Source organism: Solenopsis invicta, chromosome 7, assembly GCF_016802725.1.
Source record: "Solenopsis invicta isolate M01_SB chromosome 7, UNIL_Sinv_3.0, whole genome shotgun sequence".
Lineage (NCBI taxonomy): Eukaryota > Metazoa > Arthropoda > Insecta > Hymenoptera > Formicidae > Solenopsis > Solenopsis invicta.
In genome coordinates, this window is record NC_052670.1 from 2,148,936 (window position 1) to 2,166,954 (window position 18,019).

The 18,019-nt window shown below is 28.5% G+C and overlaps 2 protein-coding genes across 4 annotated transcripts; one reads left to right on the forward strand and one right to left on the reverse strand.

The window, feature by feature from the left end:
- Positions 1-210: 210 nt before the first annotated feature.
- Positions 211-6,062, forward strand: LOC105200104 (ketohexokinase). 3 transcript variants are annotated; one of them, XM_039451713.1, is made up of 5 exons: positions 214-703; positions 1,655-1,979; positions 2,040-2,299; positions 3,460-3,553; positions 5,670-6,062. In XM_039451713.1, exons 1-5 carry the CDS (start codon positions 525-527, stop codon positions 5,787-5,789), a joined length of 978 nt encoding a protein of 325 aa, XP_039307647.1. In that variant the 5' UTR covers positions 214-524; the 3' UTR covers positions 5,790-6,062. The 3 variants fall into 3 exon arrangements, with proteins under 3 accessions (XP_011165815.1, XP_039307647.1, XP_039307646.1); XM_011167513.3 differs by lacking the exon at positions 5,670-6,062 and having other exon boundaries at positions 211-703; positions 1,670-1,979; positions 3,460-4,098; XM_039451712.1 differs by lacking the exon at positions 5,670-6,062 and having other exon boundaries at positions 219-703; positions 3,460-4,094.
- A 246-nt stretch (positions 6,063-6,308) lies between these two features.
- On the reverse strand, positions 6,309-16,650 carry LOC105205311 (17-beta-hydroxysteroid dehydrogenase 13). Its single transcript, XM_039451714.1, has 9 exons — positions 16,157-16,650; positions 16,015-16,070; positions 12,453-12,600; positions 10,019-10,173; positions 9,729-9,906; positions 8,497-8,626; positions 8,084-8,204; positions 7,642-7,764; positions 6,309-7,120 (listed from the first exon to the last, which is right to left on the reverse strand). Exons 2-9 carry the CDS (start codon positions 16,017-16,019, stop codon positions 7,051-7,053), a joined length of 930 nt encoding a protein of 309 aa, XP_039307648.1. The 5' UTR covers positions 16,020-16,070; positions 16,157-16,650; the 3' UTR covers positions 6,309-7,050.
- Between the last annotated feature and the right edge of the window lie 1,369 nt (positions 16,651-18,019).

Genomic DNA, 18,019 nt, shown 5'->3' on the forward strand with positions numbered 1-18,019 from the left:
GTGCGAAAGAATGTGAATCTAGTACGCGATTCCTTCGACAGAGATCTCGATGATATCGACTTTGCTCACTTCGGTATGGCTTGCTTAATACTTAAAAAAGACTTTGAATTTTATTTCTACCGTACATTCCAATATTTCGTAATTGTTTTTACATATTCATATAACTTTTTTGTACATGCATGTGTATGTGTATTTGTAAATGTATATGTAACTTGAAGTTATATGCATTTCTTGAAGTTATAGAAGCAGAGAGTGGAGGAACCTCTCTGACGTCGGTAATAAATTGTACAACATACAATGAATAAAAATTGCCTGTGACTAACATTACGCACACACAGAGGGCGCCACAAATTATAATTTATCCTAACAAGTATGTTGCAATTTGTCGCGGTCAAAGTCCGTTGGTTTTTGGTAATGTTTACGTTTAATACGTGTGGTATCTTGCCGAGATAGGAACGATTGCGGAATAATAAAGGAACAATAAAGAAGAAAAAGAATAAGAAATTCATGTGTAAGAAACGTAGATGAGAAGCGTGAAGGCAGTTATTTGGACTGCAGACATGACGTCGAATTTTTACGGGAAAGTCGTTAGCGGGGACTCGTCGACGGAGGCCCATATGTTCAAGATTCTATGCGTGGGACGCGCTTGTCTCGATATCGTTCAAATGTGCGTACAATTTCCTTCGGAGGATTCCTGTCAGAGGTTAGTGACGTCATGTTGCCTCACGATTCGTGGTCGCGGTTAATTCGAATAAAATTACCGCGCGAGCGCGCAGTGCGTGAATCCATTGGTCCCGTTCTTTAATTGATCGTAGATATCAATGTACAATAAAATAATATTTAAACGTTTATGCGATTATAGACCGATCCCATCAACTTCAATTAATTAAAAAAAAGCAATCGATTAAATTTATGAATTGTGTCAACTGCAAAACTTAAATTGATTATTCCTAACCTAAATTTTTTATTATAATTCTTTAATAATACTTATGCACTTATTAATTAAAATTGTAACACTTTTATTTAATTAAAACTGTAACATTTTTATTTAATAGTAAATAAGTATTAAGTATTAATATGTTTAATTAAAATGTTATTATTATTAAATATGCATTTAATTGACATTATTTTTAGTGTGTTGACACGATAAGAGCATAAAAATTATTTAAAAAAATAACAAAAGTTTTGCACATTACAATTTATTCATTAATTATTTAATTATTTAATTTCAATTAGATTTATTTTAGTAACAATTAATGCTGTATTCTCACTGTGACGTCTTCTTGTTTTGCGTTATATTCTGTCGATTTTGGAAATCTTTTTCATGTTCTTATCGCATCGATACACTGAAAATAATGCTAATTAGATATTGGATTAATATAACGAAAAAGAAAATAATAATAATTCCACTTTTCTAAATGAACCAAATATTTAATATTGATATTATTTCGTTCAACATTTCGTAGCTATTATCCTACTGTCTTTCCACTCCCTTTAACCGAATATCTGCAGTTTTAATTAAATTTTATTCAATTAAACAATAAACTTTCCGGCATCCAAACAACGTATAAAAAGAAATTTTTGAGATTTTGCTGAGCTCGAGTTCGGAACTTCGAGTAGGGAATCACGCATCTAATTATACATAAACTTTCAGATCTACTGATTACAGATGGCAAAGGGGGGGCAATGCATCCAACACTTGCACTGTGCTATCGTTAATAGGACAGCCGTGTGAGCTGCTGGCTTGCTTGAGCACAGATGAGCATTCTAACTTTCTGCAAAGTGATCTACGCAAATACAAAATTGACTATTCCCATTGTCCTATGATAAAAGATATTGGGTGTCCCGTCGCAACTATTATATTGAGTTCAAGCACTGGGTCTCGTACAATTCTATACAACAATCAAGGTTTCCCCGAGTTAACGTTAAAAAATTTTGAGCAACTTAATTTAGAGGAATATAGTTGGATTCATTTTGAGGTGGGTCTTGTAATGTAGAAAATAATTCTGTGGCAAGGCAATTTCATTTTTTGTTTTTAGGGAAGGAATGTAGATGAAGTGTTGCTTATGATACAGCGTATAGAGAATTATAATAACTCATTAAATTGCACACGTGATTGCGCTACTAAAAATCGTATACCAATTACAATTAGTGTAGAATTGGAAAGTCCAAGAGCAGGTCCCAGGTTATTGGAACTATTGCCGTACGTTGATGTAGCATTTGTAGCAAAAGAATTCGCTACAAATTTGGGTTTTGATAATATGGATGAAGTAATACATAACATCGGCCGAGACTTTAAGTAAGAAATATATTCATTAGTAGCTTTAAAGTGACACAAATAAAGGCTATTTTTATCAATTTTTTTTACGGAAACTATGCAGGTGATTAATTTGAAACCGAATACATATAATAATACATATTTGATTAATAATTGGGAATTTTTGCAAGTCAAAATAATGAAAACTGCAATAATTATATAATAAAATCTCGACACTTAGTCATCTGAAATAAAAATGAATGAGATTTTTAATGTACAGATATTCGGTTATTGTCGGAACAAGAATTACATACAACAAACTATTTTTTATATAATTATAATAATATTAAATATTTATTCTATATGTAAAAATTGTGTTTAAAAAATCGCCAAAAAATTTGACAGGTTTTATAAAAATAAATTAAAAAAATATATATAAAGTAAATGTTCGATCTTTGGTTCAATCGAAGTATGACAAATTAAACAAGAACGCCTTTTAACGGTCGTAGCTAGATCTTAGTGCTTATATTTATTCGTATGCTTTTTATATACTTTTTTAAATTTACCAGACTGTAGGCCGAAAAATTACTTTTCAGACATAACACAGTTTTAAATGAATAAGAATTAGTAATATCACGTTTTTATTAAATTGAAATTAATTTAGTAATACTTGATGCTAATTATCATCTAAATTAACCCTCCCCCTTTCCTGAAAAAAACTGTTAAAAATTTATTGCGAAAAATAATTTGGAGTCTGGTGAATTTGAAGAAGTATAAAAATCACATGAATAAATATAAGCACTAAAATTTAGCTACGACCGTTAAAAGAGGTTTTTGTTTAAAAAAATATATATTTTAATTTCAATGATTTACGATATAGACAGGTATTTCCGAAAAGTAGCGGGGCAAAGTTTATTTATTCATTAGTTTTTCTACAATTGTAGGAACCAATTAAAAAAAAAAATTTTGAAAACGTTATAATTATACCAAATTTCATTATTTTGATTTACAAAAATTTCTCATTATTAATAAAATATATATTATTATATGTATCAAACTTCAAATTAATTACTTATTATATAGTTTTCGTTAAAAAAATGCATAAAAATAGCATTTTTTAAAATAAAACAATAATGGTCCGTTAATATTTACATAAAATAACATGATATTCAGTTATACAAGATATATGAATGTCCTTTTAGAGAAACCATTATTTCTGCTTGGGCAGAGCAAGGTGCAACTGCTCGTACTCCATGTGGCGCAATAATACGATCGCCAGCTTTCCCACCGCATAAGGTAATCGATACTTTAGGTGCAGGTGACACATTTAATGCAGCTGTACTGTATTATTTGAACAAGAGCAAAATTGAGTTCATGCATAAATATAAAGAAGACGAAGTTTACATGAATGATCTGAATCAAACAAACGATAATACCTTTGATAATGGTATTGCTATTAAACAACAGATTAACAAAAATTTAGGTATAGAAAATTTGGAATGCAATCGAGCGAAATTTATTAATGAAATAGTTTTGCAAAAAGCTATCAAATTTGCGTGCCGTCTTGCTGGTGCAAAAGTAGGATTAAGAGGATATGATAACCTTGATACAATTTCTAATGATATTTTACACGATTGAATTTTTCAGAACATTGACAGAATATGTTTTTATATTTCTTTTATATATATGTTATTAGAGTATTAAGAATAACATCAAATGTATTATAATGTAATTTGTACATTTTGCATGTTTTCATGTAATATCTTATATATAAATATATTTTATTATATATTATATATAATATCTAATATATAACAAAATATACTTTTTATAAAATAAACATTTGTATATATATTTTTATCTATACATCATTTTGTGATATAAATAAAAATAATATTAGTAAAATAATATTTATCATTGTTTTATCGTATTTAATTGAATATATATATACATATATATATATATATATATATATATATATATATACATACATACATATATATATATATATATATATATATATATATATATACATATACATATTTGTAGCATTCTGAAATTGTTTTATCTGTATTGTTTTATTTTTTTTTTATCTTTTTATAATACAAGTTTAATCATAAAATTATGGTGTAGTAAAAATTGTCACATCTATCGATAAAATAGATTATAACATATTAAAACTATAAAGAAAAGAATAAAAGATACATATATCTATAACTATTTGTCAAGTTAATAATTTAAACCTAAATCTTATTGCTGCTCCACATACTGCGCTTTGCAAAACAGCATAAGGTATTTTTATAAATCGACAAAAAAATGTTTTTAAAACAAAAGATTTTTAAAAATTCTCATATACATTAACTTGTAAATATTTTTTACATAGATGACTCATTTTAAAGAAAAAGAAAAGGAAACTGTAACATTATTATTAGTTTTAGAGCTTATTTTATCAGATGCTTAATTAGTTTTGTTTATCTTACAAAAGACTTAATTATTGTAAAATTTGGAACAATTATAGAAACTATTATATCATCTAATAGAAGACAACCCAGAACTGTCAATGTTTAATGATTTTCCACCAAATGATGTGCCAGCTTCACACACAAAATCGCCAACAAATTTGACAGGTTTTAAAAATAAATTAAAAATATATATAAAATAAATATTCGACCGAAATATGACAACACTAATTAAACAAGAACGCCTTTTAACGGTCGTAGCTAGATCTTAGTGCTTATATTTATTCGTATGCTTTTTATATATTTTTTCAAATTTACCAGACTGTGGGCCGAAAAATTACTTTTCGGACATAACACAGTTTTAAATGAACAAGAATTAGTAATATCACATTTTTATTAAATTGTAATTAATTTAGTAATACTTGATGCTAACTAGCATCTAAATTAACCCTCCGCCCTCTCCTGTAAAAAACTGTAAAGAATTTATTGCGAAAAGTAATTCGGAGCACAGTCTGGTGAATTTGAAGAAATATAAAAATTACACGAATAAATATAAGCACTAAAATTTAGCTACGACTGTTAAAAGGGGTTCTTGTTTAAAAATATATATATTTTAATTTCGGTGATTTACGATACAGACAGGTATTTCCGAAAAGTAGCGGGGCAATTCATTATTCATTCATTAGTTTTTCTAAAATCATAAAAACCAATTTAAAAAAAAAATTTGAAAACATAATTATCCCAAATTTTATTATTTTAACTTAAAAAATTTCTCATTATTATTAAAATATATATTATTATATATATCAAACTTCAAATTAATTACTTATACAGTCTTCGTAAAAAAAATGCATAAAAATAACCTTTCTTTTAGTAAAACAATAATGTTCCGTTAATATTTATATAAAATAACATGATATTCTATTATACGAGATATATGAATGTTCTTTTAGAGGAACCGTTATTTCTGCTTGAGCAGAGCAAGGTGCAACCGCTCGTACTCCATGTGGCGCAATAATACGATCGCCAGCTTTCCCACCGTGGAAGGTAGTCGATACTTTAGGTGCAGATGACACATTTAATGTAGCTGTACTATATTATTTGAACAAGAGCAAAATTGACTTTATGCATAAATCGAGGGGAAATTCACAGCCGGCATTGGTGTACAAAATTTTGGGTTGTGAATTCCCCCTCGGCATAAATATAAAGAAGACGAAGTTTACACGAATGATCTGAATCAAATAAACGATAATATCTTTGATAATGGTACTGTTGTTAAACAACAGATTAACAAAAATTTAGATATAGGAAGTTTGGAATGCAATCGAGTAAAATTTATTAATAAAATGATTTTGCAAAAAGCTATCAAATTTGCGTGCTGTCTTGCTGGTGCAAAAGTAGGATTAAGAGGATATGATAACCTTGATTCAATTTTCAATGATACAATTGATACAATTTCCAATGATTTTACGAATGAATGTTTTAGAACATTGACAGAATATGTTTTTATATATCTCTTTTTTACATATCTTATTACGGGATTAGGAATAACATGAAATGTATATTATAATGTAATTTATACATTTGGCATGTTTTCATGTAATATCTTATATAACAAAATATATTTTTTTATAAAATAAACATTTGTATACTTATTTTTATTTATACATCATTTTGTGATATAAGTAAAGATGATATTAATAAAATAATATTTATTATTGTTTTATCATGTTTAATTGAATATATATACTTACATATTTGTAGCATTTTGAAACTGTTTTCTTTTTCTCTTTCTTATTGTTCTCATAATACAGATTTAAACATAAAGTCACGGTGTAGTAAAAATTGTCACATCAATAAAATAGATTATAAGATAAAAAATAAAGAAAAGAATAAAAGATACATCTATCTATAATTATCTGTTAAGTTAATAATTTAAACCTAAATCTTATTGTTGCTTTACATACTGCGCTTTGCAAAATAGCATAATGTATTTCTATAAATCGATAAAAAACGTCTTCGAAATGAAAAGTTTTTAAAAATTCTTATATACATTAACTTGTAAATATTTTTTATATGGATGACTCATTTTAAAGAAAAAGAAAAGAAAACTGTAACATTATTATTGATTTTAGAGCTTACTTTATCAGACGTTTATTTTTCGTTATCTTATGAAAATGTAATTATGGTAAAATCTGGAACGATTGTATCAGTTAATAGAAGGCACTTTTACATTTTATATTCTATAGCTTATATTTTCTAAAGTTATTTTTATTGTTTGTTTGAGAAGTCTTAAAAAAAAGTGGTATGTTGATATCGATCTTTCTCTATTTTTTAATCTTCTGGATAAACCCCGGAATCTATGAAATCCAGTATGCACTTTATTGCTTTTTCGGGTAATAATCTGAAATAAAAATTTAATTTTTATTATAAAAATAATAACCTATAGATCTAATAATAATAGTACAACAATACTTACAATTAGTATATTAATAATAAGATAAAGACAGATAATATAGAATAGGCTACTAATATGTATTAAGAGTTTTTATTATTTAGAAAAAGAGTTTTTATTATTTAAAATACCCATTTTTAAATTAACATTATTTTATACCAGCGTTATCGCACAAAGCTTACTGCTCATTACATGTAGCATGTTTTGCAATAACTGCAACTTTCAATGAGTGAATACAAAAAATTGTATTCACTTACTGGAAATTGTATTTGTTGCAAAACATGCTACATGTAATGAGCAGTAAGTTTTGTGCGATAATGCTGATATAAAATAATGTTAATTTAAAAATGGGTATTTTATATTATCTGTCTTTATACTATGTTTACAGTGAATTGTTCTGCGGCTCATTATCGCACATCTAAAAATATATTGTGTGTCTACGTTATGATTAAATTTTTATTTTTATGTACCTTCCTATCTTCATTATTGGTAACCAAAACCAAGGTAGACTTTTATTTTCGTAATTTCGTCTTTGCGCATCAATTATTAACGAAGCTACTTTCCGTGGTTTATAACTTCCAAACCATGGAAACCTATACATATAATTAAATAACATTTAATCCACTCCATTGCCACTCATAAATATTATACATATCTTATTAATTAAATAATGGTGTATAAATAGTCTACATGCATAACAAGCCTATTAAAATATTACAATCAAATTTTAATTTGTGACATTACGTAAAAGAAATGAAGTGCGGGTGTGTATTCTACATAACATCTAAAACACAGAACGCATATTGCATTTTCTAGATCACAAATGCGATAGTCTCTTAAGAAGCGTCAATGACGATATACGCTTTTATGTTGCTGTTGTATTTGCGACCCACGTTCCATGTCTTATTTTACCTAAGTTTTGGTTTTTTAACAATTCCAGTAAGCACTAGAGCAGGATAAATTGTAGTGAACTTAATAGAGGATTTTCCGTTACTCAGTGTACGTAATTCCTCAGAAATAGCTTCCATTAATCCTGTGATACGGATAGAAAAAATATATATTAGAATATATTAAAAAAGTATTTTTTATAATTATATGTACATCTTTACACTATCAGTGTGTCATTAAATTTATGTGTAATACATCTATATAAATAAAATTATATGTATACATTACATATACTTGTATAAGGACGTGTGCATGCAGGTGTGCGCGCGTGCATGTACATATATTCATCTTTATTCATATAGATAATTTATCATTGACTAAATAATATTGGATATTTATTTATATTTGTATAACATTATAATTATTAAATAAATTACCTTTGACTGCAAATTTTGAAGGACAATAAATCGTTCCATAAGGAGCACCAATGAGTCCTACTATTGATGAGAGTGCCACAATGTGACCGTAATTCTTTTCAATCATACTTGGTAAAAATGCTTTCAACGTCTGAAAGAATTATCCTTTTGTGAATAACGATTTGCAAAAATTATATATTCGTCAAAATCATACTCTCTAAATTCGAAGCAGTGTATTACTCACTAAATTACAGTGAATAATTTGATTTTAATGTTATACTTACAACTATCAGTGAAATGACATTGTTTGTCAATGATACTGATTCCCGTCTCAATAAAAGTATTTCTTTTTTATTTGAAATTACTGAAAGATACTGACTAGTCACTCATGATTACAGTTATAAGAATTGAACTACAATTCAGTAAAATTTCACTGATTGACATTTAGACAGTATATTTTAATTGCGAGCGACACACTAATACAATTTGTATTTATTTCCAAACATGATATCACTCAGCATATAATATTTATAAAAGATTTACAAAATATTTATGATAATTATATGAATGTTTAAAAAATATATTATCAAATATTTCATAAATATTTTCCTGATCTCTTGCTCAAATTATAAAAATTTATTATAAATATCATAAAACATTTATGAAATATGTGTAAAATAACTTTTAGACTATATTTTAATAATGATGAATAATAATTTTATTTTTTTCTTCCATATATGCAAGATATGTGTAGAATGACTACATAATATAAAAGAGATAAATAATAATAAATACAATTAATAATAAGAAAAATAGCTAATGATAATAATAATAAATATTTATAAATTAATTATGAATGAATAATAAATATTTATTAATTAAAAATAAATATTTATGAATATTTATCATAAATATCGTATCTGAGTTGCGTTAACGTAGTTGCGTTAACGGTTATTATATAATATTTCATAGTTTTATGACGTGTATTTCTTACAAAAAAATGAATCCATGTGTCATTCTCGCTGACTTTAACATTTCTCTTATTATTTCGATGCTGCATGCTAAGAAATACAAAATTTTTTTTACAAGATATTTCTTTTTCTTAATGCGCGTAAGAACACTTATAGAAAAATACGTATGTTTTTTCAATTTTTTTTTACAATACATGCAAAATAATAAATTCAAACAACACATCCAAAGGTTATCAGAATGGAAAAGGAACTCTCGAGTCTATTTCTCTGTTAGATACTTGCCCAATAATGTGCTAACAAATTGATGTTTGTGAGTCGGGTAATTTCATCGGGATTATGATTTAGAAATGATTTACTAAACCCTATACCGGCATTATTGACCAATATAGTAACGTCGCCCACTTCTTTTTTTACTTTCTCAGCTATTCTAAAAACTTCTTCTCTGTCTGCTACATCGCATCTGTAAAACGTTACAAAATTTTAATCAATAGACATTTACGCGAATATATATACATTTCATCGAGTTTATCTTTTTAAATTATCGAGCTTTATTAAAAATAGCATCAATTTACCGATACGCATAAACAGAGTCTATTCCCATCTTCTTAATATCACTCATCGTCTCATTATTGGTTTCTTTATTGATATCCCAACATACCACTGTTGCTCCTAGCAAAGCATAACCAATCGCTAATTCTTTTCCGATACCATGACCTGCACCTGTTATCTGTGCGTTAATCAAATAAAAATTATTAGACTTTTAGTTTAAAATCTATAATACAAGTTCTTATGTTTATTTTTTGTTATTTTTCTGTGTGATATGTTATCCTTGAGTGCACGCAAATTTTCTATTATCTGATTCATATATTATAATATACCAAAATGCTTCCCATTTAAGAAGTATTATAATCTTGATATTTTTGTTTTATTTGTAACTTAAAAATTATGTTATTAAAATCGTTAAATTATCTGCTTAGATAATTGCGAAAGTAAAAACCCAATCAAATATCCGTTGTTTTTATTTAAACTTGTTAAAAACAAATTCTTTAAAATCGCGAACAAAATTTCCACGATTTTTTTACAAATTTTATACTTTAAACAACAGTGTGTACATTTTTGGTGATTTTAATGAAGTATTTATTTTTTTATAATACGGTTTTAATTATAAACATAAAATCGAGATGCAGCGTAAATTGATATCGATGAAACAGATTACAAAATAGTAAAAATCATACAAGAATAAATTGCACGGACGGGATCCAATATCGCACGGTGCGATAGCCATCGATCAATCAATCATCTTGACTTATCTAACCCAACTAACGGAAAAACTCTAGGCATCGGCCACTGTGAGTGGCGGTGTGCTATCAGTCCCGTGCGCTATCGGAATCCGCCCAAAATGCACAGCATTGAGATCTATCTATTAAATTAATAACTTGACTTAATCTTTAAATTATTGTGCCACATGATGCATTTTGTGAAACAGCATAAGGTATATTTGTACAAGTCGACAAGAATTAACCTCTATTAAGCTGGACCCCCCACCAGCGAAAATCAAGTTCGCACTAGGTCAAAAATTTAGTGCTATTTATGTGCTAATTTGTTACTCTAGTCCGGATTTTTTTGCTCAAGCCGTTTAGCAACATTTAAAAAAAAAAATGGGGGGGTCCAGCTTAATGGCAAGCTGGACCCCCCCATAAAAAAAAAATATATATACAATAGCCCCTAGGCAAAAACAACTACGCTAGAATTTGTTGCTAATTTGTTGCTCTCATATAAGACCAAAATAAATATAAAATTGTTTATTAAATATCATTATGCGTGGAGCTTGCGCGCCGCGCTGTATCATCCGTCACCTTATCTCGAAATAAATTGCTGCTTGCATAGTATTATATTAAATGATAGAAATCCAACTACTAAAATAAATGCAACTTCGGAATTAGTTGCTAGATATAACTTGTAAAAAATATATTTGTTCGCGCGAGGCGCGTGCCATCCACGCACAAAGTAATTATTTTCAACAAGTTACAGCTAGCAATAAAATCTTAATCTTATACCAAAATGTTCGTTAGACATCCTACTACTAAAAAAAATTGATTTCGGATTTAGTTACTAATTATAACTTGTAAAAAATATATTTATTTCTGCGAGGCGCGTGCTTTCCACGCACAAAGTAATTATTTTCAACAAGTTACAGCCAGCAAAAAAATCTTAATCTTATACCAAAATGTTCGTTAGACATCCTACTACTAAAAAAAATTGATTTTGGATTTAGTTACTAATTATAACTTGTAAAAAATATATTTATTTATGCGAGGCGCGTGCTTTCCAGGCACAAAGTAATTATTTTCAACAAGTTACAGCTAGCAATAAAATCTTAATCTTATACCAAAATGTTCGTTAGACATCCTACTACTAAAAAAAATTGATTTTGGATTTAGTTACTAATTATAACTTGTAAAAAATATATTTATTTATGCGAGGCGCTTGCTTTCCACGCACAAAGTAATTATTTTCAACAAGTTACAGCTAGCAATAAAATCTTAATCTTATACCAAAATGTTCGTTAGACATCCTACTACTAAAAAAAATTGATTTTAACTCGGATGATATTTTCAAATGCAGCCTATTTGGGAGAATTCGTGGGTGTTACAATTAGTACGCGTTATTATCACATAACATTATTGCCTATTAGTTTGGTTTGCACTCATTTTTGCTTATCTTAATTAATTATTGCAAAATTTGATATGATATTATAAAAACTCCTATTACAATTGATAGAAGATTTATATTTTCTAGTTTGTATTTATGTTTTCAAGATTTTATTTTTAGTTTTTGTGTAAAAAGTATAATCCCACAACAAAATGATATGGTGTAGGAAAGTGATCGGCAACTTTTCTCAATGATTTTCGATAATCTTACATTAATGATGAAAATAATTTATTTTTTTATTTTAATTTATCTTTTTTTTATGTAATTGTATTTATATTAAAATTTTATACGCACCAAAACGATTTCACCAGTTACGCTTTTCTTCTTTCTTGGAATGATTACTCTGTATATATTCTCGCAGATGTAATATAAAATTTTCAAAATAAGCAATAATATCTCTATTACAAGAGACAAAATATCACATATTTTTTCCATGATTGATCTAAAAATGAATATCTTTTTCATATGTATATTTAATATCATAATAATTGGTATAAAGATTGATACACTTATCTTTTTTTTATTACATAACATATTTTTATGCAGTTATATACGAATGTGCTCATGTAATTATGCATTCAATTAAATAATGTTTTTCAGCTTTTATAATCAATGTATATGTTACCGTCAATTTGATTAATATGGTTATTATACATCATAACTGGTTATTTGGAGTTTTCGGCATACATGAACTTTGTAAATTTTTTCACGGAGAACGGGTACACCGATCGACGGGATTTTAATAATACAACGTTATTTTATGGTTTTGTGTATGTGTGTGAAATTTGAGCCGGATAATCCAGGGCAAAGTTTTCATTTTTGGTGTTTCCTTGTAAAAATTGTGGCGTTAGGCGTCGTCACTGGCGACCCCCGAAGAGGTAAGTCGAAAGTAAACTTAAACTTTACTAGACAGGTCCTATCCATTTAAACAGATTAAGATCCGTGTGTAACAGGTTACGACCATTTCCTTGTTAGTGCGTGCTGTTGGATTATTCATAAATATTTTTTATTTTGGAATTTAAGCTTATCTTTTAGCATAAGTAACAATTATGTAACATTTTTTCTCGAAGTGTACGATAAAAACGCAGATTAATTACACAGACTATCCTTGAACGGCTAGGTTATTTTCTATTACGGAAAGATATCAGTGAAGCATACTGCATGAAGAATCGAGCGCACGGACAGGTGCATGTACCATGCGTATAGAGACGTTTTTAATTATTTTTTTTTGGACAGTAGAAGTGTCCAAACATAATTTTATCATCGTTGAATTTGTAATAAAATAAGCTTTATTTTGCTTATAAAATAAAATAAAAATTTTTAAAAAACCAAGTAAGTGGAGAAAGGTATTAAAAAAAATTTTTGTTTTAAATTTATCAAGAGACGCGGTAGCGACTCGCGCCAATTTATATTTTTTTTATCTTTTTATTTCTGTTCTAAAGTACTTTTCGAGCTATTTAATTAAAACATTTTTTTTCTATTCCATAGTTCCAACGATATACTCTTTGAAAGAAGAAAACCAATTTTCTTCAAAAGGGTTGTATACTCCCTAAAATGGTTAAGAACGATACGAAACTGAAAAAAACTCAATGCACGTGAGAATAATCCGTTTTTCATGAAAGCTATAGAAGAGTACATGTCATGTGAATTATATAAAAACAATACGGCGGATGCTCGTATGCATAATACTCATAATTTCAAAGCAAGGTCAGATACATAATTTAAACGTATATATATATATATATATATATTACCTTTTCAAAAAAAAAGGTAAAAAAAGCGCCTATGTGTGTTGCGCGCAACTTATCTTGAAATTGTGTAATCTAATAAAAATGATATACGTTTATTAAAAAAAAATGTGTGAAATCTTTTAAAGTGCGTTTATTATAAAGAGAATATCGAGGGGGAATTCACAACCCAAAATTTTGTACACCAATGCCGATTTTTGGCATTGCTGTAAAACACTGCCGACATTTTTGTACACTGCCGACAATGCTTATTGTTAGTCAATGCCTACAATGCCGTCAATCCTATATTAAAATTAAGGCAATGCCATGCAATTATGAACACTACCGCGTGCCCATTATCATACGCCAATGCCTGCACAAGAATTCTAAAGCTTTCCCGAAGTATTCAAAAATTTTTGTGCTCAACCCCATGATCGAAAAACCGATTCTGAAGTGAGCTCACCACTCCCCAACCACTGACGACAATGCCGTCAATATTATAGGTCACTGCTTACTTTTTTCGGCAGTCCACTGCCGAAATTTTGTACACCAATGCCGGCTGTGAATTTCCCCTCGGAGAATATACTTTTTCTACAAAATTAAAGTAGTAGTATTTGTATTTTCTTTGAAAAACTTCTATTCTAACCCAACTGGTAGTATCTTCAACTTTTATACAAATCCCACGTGGTACTATCTCTGTATTGTCATTGAAAAATCTTTGTATTTTAAAAATTCAAGTGATAGCATTTTTAATTCTCATTGAAAAATTTTATTTTAACCCAAGTAGTATTTCCTTAAATATTGTGTAATTTAATTCAACCTAAACGCATTTTTCCAAAAAATCTTTTAAACAATCAAAGTGTACTATTTTTGTATTTTCATTGAAAAATCTTTCAATTTTAACCCAAGTGGTTGTATTTAATTTTAATAAGTTTCAATGGAATATATAACATTTAATTTGAAAGATTAAAAAGGAAACGGTACAAAATGAGAAAATTTTATTGAAATAAAAAATTTTTGATGTACAAAAACATGGCGCACTTTAAAGATTTCACACATTTTTTTTTTTAATAAACGTATATCATTTTTATTAGATTACACAATTTCAAGATAAGTTGCGCACAACACACATAGGCGCTTCTTTTTACCTTTTTTTTTGAAAAGGTTTTACATATATATATATATATATACACACACGTTTAAATTATGTATCTGACCTTGCTTTGGAATTATGAGTATTATGCATACAAGCATCCGCCGTATCGTTTTTATATAATTTACATGACATGTACTCCCATAGCTTTCATAAAAAACGGATTGTTCAAAGTTGACAACTGTTATATTATATTTTTTTCGGCATCGTAAAAGAATACGTGTCTCTTTTATTTTGATCTTTAGCAAAACATATTAAAGGTTCGTCTAAATCTGAGGCAGACATTTCTGAAAGGTTCTTTGTTAGTAAAAATTAATTTTGTTGTAAAGCAGATATCTGTTGCCTGCTTTGATTTAATCTGTTTTCTCGTCTGATTTATACTCATCAATTCTATAATGCAAAAGATTTTAGCAATAATTTTATGAAATGTTATTTTACAACGATACCTTCCGTACTACTTGAGTCCATGGTATCAACATTACATTTTGGCGATGAAATGTAACGTTGAAATTAAGAGTGAAATAAAAAAAGATTAATATCAGCTACAAATCGACACTGTGTTACAGTGTTTGACTGTATTCCGTTGCTGAAAAGTACCTTCAGACTGCTGAGAAAATAAAATAAGATTATTTATCCAATTAACCGTTTAACATTGAGAATTATCTGTAATAACTGGTAAATTTGATTAATTCTCTTCTATTAATCATATTAACCGAACAAATTGGTAATTATTCATATTAAAGGGTTATTATGTGTAAAAACCAATTAAGTTAACCGTAACATATACATGTCGAATAAACTTTGTTACAATAATTATCTTCTAATGTTACTACGCATGTTTAACTGCATTGTACTTTTGTTAAGCCCGTTTTCATCTTTATTGTTTTAATTTCGAGAGCCCTTATTTTATATTTTTGATCTTACTATTAATATATACAAATACAAATACAAAAGAAATAGATTTCATTTTACGTACCTCATTACTGTCGCTGTTAATAATTCTTCAATAAGAACGCGTGAGATGTTGAATTTCTTGTAATTTCACGTTAATAAAAATTATTGACGAATTGTAATCAGAATTCAAGAAATAGTATTAAGGTAAATGCTGTCAAAAATACCCTGGCAAAAATAGAAAACTTCTTGCAGCTTCTTGAAGCGACGTACAAGCGTCATACAAGTGTCTAACGCTTCGATGTCCCAATCTACGTTTTATACACACTTCGGTTACGCTTTCATCACACTTTCCATACGCTTTATATACACCAGAATAGTACTGTGGAAAATATTGGACATCTATAATTTTTTTGAAATTGATATGGAATCGATAATAGGAATCAGCAGTGTATTCTTCTATTAACGTATAGTTTCACAAAGATTGTAGTTTGCTTAGACGAGTAGTGTAGACAACTGCTATTTATCGACAGGAAAAGAATACTGACATCGCCCGGTACGTAGTAATGTCTGCTACTGCTGTGGCATATAAAGTTATTAAATGTGAAATATAGAATAAGCGCGCTGCTCTGTTTTTATTCTCGCGCGCGCTACCTCACGCACCACACGCTTATACATGCTCGCATTAATTATCAATTAATTTTTCCACACTGCTTAAGAGGATGCTAAAATACCATCTTACATCATCTAATTATCTTCAAAGTGGCGTTACAGAATCACAACAATTTTTTCTAGAATTGAAATGTGCAAAGAAATAATAAGTGCAAAGATCAATTTTACAAGAAAATCGAACAAAAAGTAAATAAATGATTAAAAATTCACTCATATAGCTGTTATTTGAGAATAATTTATGTTAATACAGAAGTTGTGTCGCTTGTACGTACAAAATGAGATTATTATCGGAAAACACGGAAAAATGATTACACTAACTGTATGAAATTATGACTAATCGTCTAACAAAAAAATATTTTAATGAATCTGTAATGCATGCATATTTTGCTCAGTAAAGCTGAACTGTCGTTAACAGACTAGTAATGGTGTCCAACGGTAGTTAATAGTATAACGATAGTTAATTTTTGCAAATGGCGATATAATCGAAGAACAAAGACAGATTTATGAGTTGGACAAAGAGCGATAGCCTAGTTTCACTCGAAAAATAATCTGCAGTACAAAGTGTGTGTGAAGCTGGCGTATCATTTCGTGGAAACTCACGAAATGTTGAGAGTTCTGGCTTTATTTACAATAGTTCTATAGTTCCTGATAGATAAAACAAATAGTTCTGACCTTTAAAGCGAAAAAAACGTATAGGACAAAGTGAGACGCCAGGTTCACGCAGCGTCTCAGTTTGCCCTGCGTCATTTTCCAGACCCAATTCTTGTAGGATTTTAAAAGATCTATAGTTCTAGATGAGTTCTAGAAAGAGTTCTAGTGTTTAACATAGTTTATTTAATAAAAAAAAAAATTATTAGAAAATATTTATTTCATAATATTACATAATAGAGTTCCGTGTACAAAAAAATATTTCTCCTCCAGTTCTGAATGTATCTAAACGCCTTCCGAAGAGTTCCGGTCGATTGCATAATTTATTAGTTAATAATAAATTGTTAACTCCCGCCAAACACGAATTTGTCATATATGGGTGAGATGCTGGTCTTTATTCGAGAGTTCTGTGTACCAAAAAATATTTTTTCAATAGTTTTTAACGTAACAAAGCGCCTTGCGAAGAGTTCCGGTCGATTCCGTTATTTAATATTTAATAAAAAATTATTAACTCCCGCCAAACACGTATTTTGTCATATATGGGTGAGACGCTGGTCTTTATTCGAGAGTTCTGTGTACCAAAAAATATTTTTGCAATAGTTCTTAACACAACAAAGCGCCTTCCGAAGAGTTCCGGGCGATTGCATAATTTATTAGTTAATAATAAATTGTTAACTCCTGCCAAACACGTATTTTGTCATATATGGGTGAGACGCTGGTCTTTATTCGAGAGTTCTGTGTACGAAAAAATATTTTTCCTACAGTTCTCA

Coding starts and splice junctions, on each gene's coding strand:
- LOC105205311 (XM_039451714.1), bottom strand. Junction 8,627..9,728: donor ATTTGTTAGCACATTATTGG/GCAAGTATCTAA, acceptor TAATTCTTTCAG/ACGTTGAAAGCATTTTTACC. Junction 7,765..8,083: donor GTTAAAAAACCAAAACTTAG/GTAAAATAAGAC, acceptor TTATATGTATAG/GTTTCCATGGTTTGGAAGTT.
- LOC105200104 (XM_039451712.1), top strand. CDS start 525: ATGAGAAGCGTGAAGGCAGTTATTTGGACTGCAGACATGACGTCGAAT. Junction 1,980..2,039: donor ATAGTTGGATTCATTTTGAG/GTGGGTCTTGTA, acceptor TTTTGTTTTTAG/GGAAGGAATGTAGATGAAGT. Junction 2,300..3,459: donor AACATCGGCCGAGACTTTAA/GTAAGAAATATA, acceptor ATGTCCTTTTAG/AGAAACCATTATTTCTGCTT.